We start from the raw sequence: 8708 nt of genomic DNA, 5'->3' as shown, positions 1-8708 counted from the left end.
CAACTTTCTGTCCCCAACTTCCTCCCAACATATAGGTGTTATGCACTTTCGCCCATATAAAGCTTCATAAGGAGCCATCTGAATACTTGAATGATAACTATTGTTATACGTGAACTCAACAAGTGAAATATCCTTATCCCATTCACCTTTCCAATCCATAACATAGGCTCTAAGCAAATCCTCAAGTGTTTGAATTGTTCTTTCTGACTGACCATCAGTCTGAGGATGATATGCAGTACTAAACTTAACTTTAGTGCCCATCGACTCCTGCAATCTTCTCCAGAATCTAGAGAGAAATCTAGAGTCTCTATCAGAGATGATCTCCTTTGGAACACCATGAAGTCTTACTATTTCACTGACATATAAATCTGCAAGTCTATCAAGCGAATAAGTCATATTAATCGGTAGGAAATGTGCAGATTTTGTTAACCTATCAATGATAACCCAAATAGCATCATGCTTCCTCGAGGTTCTGGGTAGTCCTGAAACAAAATCCATAGTAATACATTCCCATTTCCATTCAGGTATAACTAAAGGTTGCAGCAACCCTCCAGGTCTTTGGTGTTCTACTTTGATTTGCTGACATGTTAAACATTTTGAAACATACATTGCAATTTCCTTCTTCATGCCTTCCCACCAATAATAACTTTGAAGATCTCTATACATCTTAGTGCTCCCAGGGTGTAGGGCGTACTTTGAAGTATGACTTTCATTTAGGATTTGATTCTTGATATCTAGTTCATTTGGTACACATACTCTCTCCCCAAATCTCAATAGGCCATCCTTTGAAACTTGAAATTGTGGCTTCAATTCCTTTTCTACTTCACTCCTCAAGTAGATTAAGTGTGGATCTCGTAATTGTCCCTCCTTAATTTGTTGCATAAGATCAGACTGCACTTGAATGGAGGCCATCAAAATCATCGAGTCTTGCTCTTTCCTCAAAGCTTTCAAATCAAAATTTTCTTCTATTAGCTTCCATTGCTTCACGACCAGACTAGCCATAAAACTTGTAGATTTCCTACTAAGTGCATCAGCTACAACATTGGCCTTGCCTGGGTGATAACGGATGGTACAATCATAATCCTTCAGAAGTTCTATCCATCTTCGCTGCCTCATGTTTAACTCTTTCTGAGTGAAAATATATTTTAAACTCTTGTGATCAGTGAAGATTTCAAACTGTCGACCATACAAATAATGTCTCCAAATCTTTAGAGCAAAAATGATTGCTGCTAATTCCAAATCATGAGTTGGATAATTCAATTCATAACCTTTAAGTTGCCTGGAAGCATAAGCAATTACTCTCCCTTCCTGCATCAAAACACATCCTAGGCCCTTTCTTGAAGCATCAGTATAAACTACAAATCCCTCACTACCACTTGGAATAGTGAGAATAGGGGCACTAGTCAATCTTCTTTTTAACTCTTGAAAGCTTTGCTCACAATCATCACCCCATACAAATTTCATACTCTTCTTAGTGAGTTTGGTGAGAGGTTGAGCAATTCGAGAAAATCCCTCCACAAATCTCCTGTAATAACCTGCCATGCCCAAGAAACTTCTAATCTCTGTTACATTTGTTGGTACTTCCCATTCAACTACAGCTTCTATTTTCTTTGGATCAACAGATATGCCCTCCCCTGAAATCACATGGCCTAAGAAAGCAACTTCATTCAACCAAAATTCACATTTGCTGAACTTCGCATACAACTTCTTTTCTCTTAGTATGGACAGCACATCTCTCAAGTGTTCCTCATGCTCCGGATTATTCTTTGAATACACCAATATGTCATCAATAAATACAATTACACAGATATCCAAGAGCGGTTGAAATATCCTATTCATTAGTTCCATAAAAGCTGCAGGGGCATTTGTCAAACCAAAAGGCATCACCAAGAATTCATAATGTCCATATCGAGTTCTGAAAGCTATTTTTGAAATATCCTCCTCCTTGATCTTTAACTGATAGTAACCTGACCTCAGGTCAATCTTAGAGAATACTTGTGCACCCTGCAGTTGATCAAACAAATCATCAATTTTAGGTATGGGATACTTGTTTTTGATGGTCACCTGATTCAACTGTCTATAATCAATACAAAGCCTCAATGTTCCATCCTTCTTCTTCACTACTAGTACCGGAGCACCCCATGATAAAATATTAAGCCAAATAAAATCCTCATTTAATAATCCTTGTAGTTGTTTTTGCAATTCCACTTACTCAAATGATATCATTCTACAGAGAGGCTTAGATATTGGGATTGTCCCAAAGACCGAATCAAAAGCAAAGTCACATTTGGAGGTAATCCAAGCAATTCATCCTGGGATACATTAGGCAATGAGATAAATCATGTCCAATACTCTCAAAATAAAAGATCGAATGATCAAATATGCAAAAAGTGATCATTTGTTATATAACAATCCATACTGGTATGATAAGAAGATAGTCAATGAACCTCAAATAAAGATAATATTCTTAGTGATTCTCAAATCATGCTCTGATACCACCTCTGTCACGCCCCTAAAAATATCCATGATATTTAAAATTTTTCATCACAACTAACCCAGGATCCAAACACACATTTGAGGTCACTAAGAAAACATTCAGATCAAGAATTTCACTTCTATAATTTACCAATTCATAACCCTGTGCAATTCATAAACATAGCACACATCACTCGATAATTTATACAATCTGAACTCAACACATCAAAATAAATACCACAATATAAATCCACAAGTGGGGAAATCTATGCAGTCACCACAATCATCGATTTACCATAAGTTCATATCATTACACGAATTTAATTTAACATTCCAAAACCCTATACATGAGGGATCCTTTAACTTACACAAAATCCACCGGTTTAGATTCATAGTCACTTTTCATTAGATGCAAGGTAGCTTATACACAACTACATATATGCTAACAAAAGTTCTGCCCAACGTCTTCTAAATTTTCCACTGCCTCAGCCCATTCTTAACATTTAAGCAAGCGATACGCTATCCTGAAAAATTTATCAACAAATGGGGTGAGCATAAAGAGCTCAGCAAGTGACTAACATATCCATATCAAAATAGTACAATTTCCAAAGAGATGCAGTTTCAAACACAAAGCAGAATATACGATTTCGTATACATAATATCATTAGGAGCAGAATCATAATTGTCCTTTTTAATCATACATATTTGGTTCCTGACAGATGGGGCATAGAGTAATTGGAGCATATCAGAAACAAAGGAAACATATCGGAGCTTATCAATGGCATATAAAATGTTCCAAATCACATCAACGACATATGGAACATTACGAAGCAAAATCAACAGTGAATGAAGCATTTCATAGCATATCAAACTCATATGTCGTACCAAAGCTCAAACGTCGTCCTTGACGTTGCAATCATATCATAACTATCCAGAGTACGAACAGAAATGACTCACAAAAACTCTGGATATCATATCAAACATATAGAGGGTGTAGTGGGATCTCAGTCAGAATGTGATTCATCCATTTCTGAATGACCACCTGACAAAAGTCTCCCACGTCTGGGAGCTCCATCCACCCACGTCTAGGTGAAGTCAAAGGGGCCGGCAGAGCATCGCAGGCTCTAAGCAATATCCCACAAAGCGGGACCCCACAAAGCGGGCAAATAGCGCATATCAGAATATCCCACAAAGCGGGACCCCACAAAGCGGGCAAATCAGCGCATACCCTTTACCATTTCTGGCAAAGGTCCAGACAATCCCACACACCAGAGTACAAAAGGACAGTTTCAACAAATTGCAGCATATAACGGAAGCACACGCGGAACAACCAAACGTACATGTGCCTTTTCAAAAACAATGTGATGCAAGGAACAAATCTCTCACAAAATATTCATTTTAGGGAAAGAATTGAAAGCAAGAGTGTACAGGGATTCCAAGCAATCATAACCAGCTCAATTCCAATAAGAAGATTAGGCGAATTCAGGTATCCAAAGGAAATGGAACAGAATACGCGAAATCGACCAAAGCTCGATTTCGGACAGAATTCCAGTGGCACATCAAACAAATATTTCAGAATAACAATTATGCTCCAATACCCACAAGAAGGCTATGGTCGAACCATATATCAATCTATATTCGGATGGAACAGATTTCATATGAAACAGGGCTCCCAACACAGAGTTACCTCTGATTTGGTAACATAAGGTCAAAATCACAATCACTGGTTTGCGGACTTTATAGGATCGGATTCAACAGACGATAGGGTGAGCAATTGAACTCCAAAATTTTCAAACTATACGTCAAAAGAGAGGATTTCAAGTCTAGTTTCAGATAAAATCAGTTTGGTACGAATCAGAATTTTCAACAGGGAGTTATAGGCGTTTTAGTTTCGAAAGGTCAGAAATCTTGAACTCTGTTTTACAGCGTCTATAGGCTCTTTTGAAACAAATTTTTGGGTAAGTATTCGGTGTCCAAAATCTACAAAATCGGTGTCAAAAGAAAGACATACGAGTCTAATTTCAAACAAAAATAGTTCCTGCCTGAATTCTCATTCTGTACTAAAACTTAGGGCCGAAACAGTGCTTAGGGGTCAGTTTACCAAAAACTTTCAGAATCCATAGTTCTATGTCCAAAGAGGAACATATCAGTTTCTAAATAAAAATCTTCCAATTTATTTTGAATCAACATAAAAACAGAGTCTAATACTTATGTAGGATTGGGGTTAGAACACTTGCCTTTGCAAATTTTGACCCGAAGTAACAAGATTAAAGCAAAAACCCTAAAAGCCCCAAATTTTCTTTCTCTTCTCCTTCTTCTTCTTCTTTTCTTTCCCTGATCACCCACGAGCTGCCTCCTCTGCTTCCTTAACAACGAAGGCAGAGAGGCTTAAGCGGTGGAATTTGTCATTTGGTGCATTTTGCAGTTTAGTCCTCATTTTTATCATATTCACGATTAGGTCCTTAGGGTTTACATATAGGTCCTCAGATTCTTTCTTTTTTTTTTTTTTTTTTTTTGAACAGATCTCCCAAATCTTAAAAATAAGTTACCTCTGATTCATACTCTATTTCTTTTGTCAATTAAAATAGATGCTTACATTATCACCAAAAATTTATACGAACATTCGGAAATGAGGGGTGTTACACCTTGAGCATCCACTATCAAGGTACCATTTCTTGCTCCTAGCTTGCGATTGTTTAGTTTTCTACAAGAAAGGATGATGTTTAGGTACCCATTTGCTTTTGGGTGCCTCATAAATAGATCTACATTTTCTATCATGTTGCATAGAGTTTATCATGGTTCCTTTAGGAACCCAAATTAATTTGCTTGGACTTATTTTCTTGAATGGACAACAATGTGTCTTGTGTCCAGATTTGCAACAAAAGTTGCACTTGGTTTGGTGTTGAACATGTAAGATGGAGCCTTTTATGAAGGTAGTTGGATTTTGGTGAGGACTCCTCACAAATCCAATCCCACTTCTTTTGGGAGCATGACCCTTGTTTGTAAGGATCATGTTTAATGACTTGCTACCAACCTCGAATTTCTTCAAGGTGTCCTTAAGTAGCAAGTTTTCTTTTTGTATAGTTTCTAAATCATGACATTTGATACATGAATTTAAACTATCATGATGTTCGACTTTTAACTTATCAAACTCACAAGTAAGATTATCATGTACCTTTTTTAGCAACTTGTATTTTCTATTTATAACTTTGCATTCATCAAATAAATCATGGAAGGCATTTAATAATTCATCGAAAGATAAATCAGCATCTAATAAATTCGTTACCTCCTCTTCGATGGCCATAAAGGCGTAATGAGCAACTTGCTCGGTGTTGGACTCTTCTTCTTCAGATGCGCTTGCGTCATCCCATGTTGCTTGAAGAGCCTTCTTCTTTGATGTTCTTCTTTTGACTTGGGGACAATCATTCTTGTAGTGTCCCGGCTTTTTACATTCGTAGCAGATCACTTGGTCCTTCTTGGGTTCAAGTTTATTTTTCACATCGTTTTTAAACTTGTTTCTTTTGAAGAATTTCTTAAACTTTCTTGTCAAAAGTGCCAAGTCATCATCACAGTCCTCATCACTTGAGTTTTCTCTCAAGTGGTATTCAGAAGTTTTAAGTGCCATATCCTTCCTGTTCTTTGGAAGGATGTCTTCTTGCTCTTCATGAGCTTTGCAAGTCATTTCGTAGGTCATTAATGACCCGATTAGTTCTTCAAGAGGGAAGTTGCGCAGATCCTTTGCCTCTTGAATGGCCGTGACTTTAGGATCCCAACTTTTAGGAAGGGATCTTAGTATTTTATTTACGAGTTCAAAATCCGAAAAACTTTTTCCGAGTCCTTTTAGACCGTTGACGACATCCGTGAAACGGGTAAACATGTCGCCAATGGTTTCACTCGGTTTCATTCGGAAAAGTTCAAAAGAATGCAGCAACAGATTGATTTTTGACTCTTTCACTCTACTTGTGCCCTCGTGGGTCACTTCAAGTGTGTGCCAAATATCAAAAGCAGTTTCGCAAGTTGAAACACGATTAAACTCGTTTTTATCAAGTGCGCAAAATAAGGCATTCATAGCCTTTGCATTAAGAGCGAAAGCCTTCTTTTCCAACTCATTCCAATCGATCATTGGAAGAGAAGACTTTGAAAATCCGTTTTCAACAAGGTTCCACAGTTCAAAATCCATAGAAATAAGAAAGATCCTCATTCGGGTCTTCCAGTAAGTGTAGTCCGTTCCACTGAACATGGGTGGACGTGTAATCGAATGCCCCTCTTGGTTTCCGGCGTATGCCATCTCTCTTGGGTTTTAATCCTTTAGAGAGTTAACCTTGCTCTGATACCAATTGTTAGGATCGAGAGCACTAAGAGGGGGGGGGTGAATTAGTGCAGCGGAAATCTTACAGCGATTAAAAACCAAAAGCTGCGTTCGTTCAAAAACTATTATGATGCAAAAGCAAATTCTCAGTTTGTATCTAAGTGCAGTTTGCGTCTAAGCGCAGATAGCGTCTAAGCGCAGTTTTGCGTCTAAGCGCAGTTTACGTCTAAACTCAGATTTACGTCTAAATGCAGTTTTACGTCTAAACGCAGATTTACGTCTAAACGCAGATTTACGTCTAAACGCAGATTTACGTCTAAACGCAGTTTTACGTCTAAACGCAGATTTACGTCTAAACTCAGATTTACGTCTAAACGCAGATTTACGTCTAAACGCAGATTTACGTCTAAACGCAGTTTTACGTCTAGACGTAGATTTACGTCTAAACTTTGAAACTTGTTTGTATACTCGCAGAAGGCAGTATGCAGTTGAAATCAAGACGTAAACGTGAACTGAGATCTGATGATTGAGCGAGGAAAGCCGATTTACGTCTGAATGCAGTTTTACGTCTAAATGTTGAAACTCGTTCGTAAAATTGTAGAGGACAGTTTGCAGTTATCAATAGGATCAAAATGTAAGTGTAAACTGCAAAGAAGCTCGTTCGTAAAAGCACGGAAGACAGTTCTGCAGAATCAAACGTAAACGTAAACTGTAATGTATGAAAATATGAATTTACGTCTGAATGCAGATTCGGAAAAACAGCACTTAGAACTTGTTCGTGAAAGCGCAGAGAGCAGTAGTAATGAAGGAGGTTTGCAGTAATGATAAAGTGCTCGAAAATAAACGCAAACCAGAGATTTAGAGTGGTTCGGTCAGCCTTGACCTACTCCACTTTTGGCTTCCTCCACCGACGAGGTTGCCGACGTCAACTAGGGGCCTTCCTTCAATAGGCGAAGGCCAAACTGCCCTTTTACAATTTCTCTCCTTTTGACAGGCTCAGGAGACAACCTTTACAGACCTTTCTCTCCTCACTTTACAACTGAAAACTTGAAGAACAGAAGGAGGAGACTTAAAGGCTTTACAACACTTTTGAGCTCTTAGAATCACAGAAAAGATCAAGATTTCGGTGTAGGTCTGTATCTTTTCAGTGCTGAATGGGTGGGGTATTTATAGGCCCCAACCCAATTCAAAATTCGAGCTCAAAACGATCAAATCGATCAAATCCCAGAATTCTGGGATCAGGCGGTTGCACCTCTTGACTGGAGAGGTGGCACCGCCTGGCAGAGCTCGAAGACTGAGCTCAGGCGATTGCTCCTCTCTGCCAGAGCTCGAAGACTGAGCTTGATGGTTGCATCACCTGGCAGAGCTCGAAGACTGAGCTCGGTGGTTGCACCGCCTGGCAGAGCTCGAAGTCTGAGCTCGGTGGTTGCATCACCTGGCAGAGCTCGAAACTGAGCTCAGGCTGATGCACCTCTCTTGCCAGAGCTCGAAGACTGAGCTCGGTGATTGCATCACCTGGCAGAGCTCGAGACTGAGCTCAGGCTGATGCACCTCTCTGCCTGAGCTCGAAGACTGAGCTTGGTGGTTGCATCGCCTGGCAGAGCTCGATACTTGAGCTCTTGGCGGTGCAACCTCTTGACAGAGGCGGTTGCACCGCCCAGTCTAGCTCGAAGACTGAGCTCTGGGCGGTTGCACCTCTTGGCTGGGGCGGTTGCACCTCCCAGCCTCGCAGCCCTGGCGGTTGCACCTCCTGGCTGGGGCGGTTGCACCTCCCAACCTCACAGCTCTGGCGGTTGCACCTCCTGGCTGAGGCGGTTGCACCTCCTGGTGCAATCAGGGTCCGAATGGTTCGCTCCATTCGGCCCAATTTGAATCTTTTCAGGGGCCCAATTGCCCCAAGATTAAGCTAATGGGATCACCTCCC

General features: G+C 39.8%; 1 protein-coding gene across 1 annotated transcript; it reads right to left on the bottom strand.

Annotated features, from left to right (window-relative positions):
• Positions 1 to 2732: 2732 nt before the first annotated feature.
• Positions 2733 to 6421, bottom strand: LOC135633373 (uncharacterized). Its single transcript, XM_065142754.1, has 2 exons — positions 4713 to 6421; positions 2733 to 2999 (listed from the first exon to the last, which is right to left on the bottom strand). The coding sequence occupies exon 1, from the start codon at positions 6377 to 6379 to the stop codon at positions 5180 to 5182; it is 1200 nt and encodes a 399-aa protein (XP_064998826.1). The 5' UTR covers positions 6380 to 6421; the 3' UTR covers positions 2733 to 2999; positions 4713 to 5179.
• Between the last annotated feature and the right edge of the window lie 2287 nt (positions 6422 to 8708).

The sequence above is a fragment of the Musa acuminata genome, chromosome BXJ3-3, assembly GCF_036884655.1.
Source record: "Musa acuminata AAA Group cultivar baxijiao chromosome BXJ3-3, Cavendish_Baxijiao_AAA, whole genome shotgun sequence".
Classification (NCBI taxonomy): Eukaryota; Viridiplantae; Streptophyta; class Magnoliopsida; order Zingiberales; family Musaceae; genus Musa; species Musa acuminata.
The sequence above is the reverse complement of the archived record's forward strand: the minus strand, read 5'-3'. Positions and strand labels throughout refer to the sequence as shown.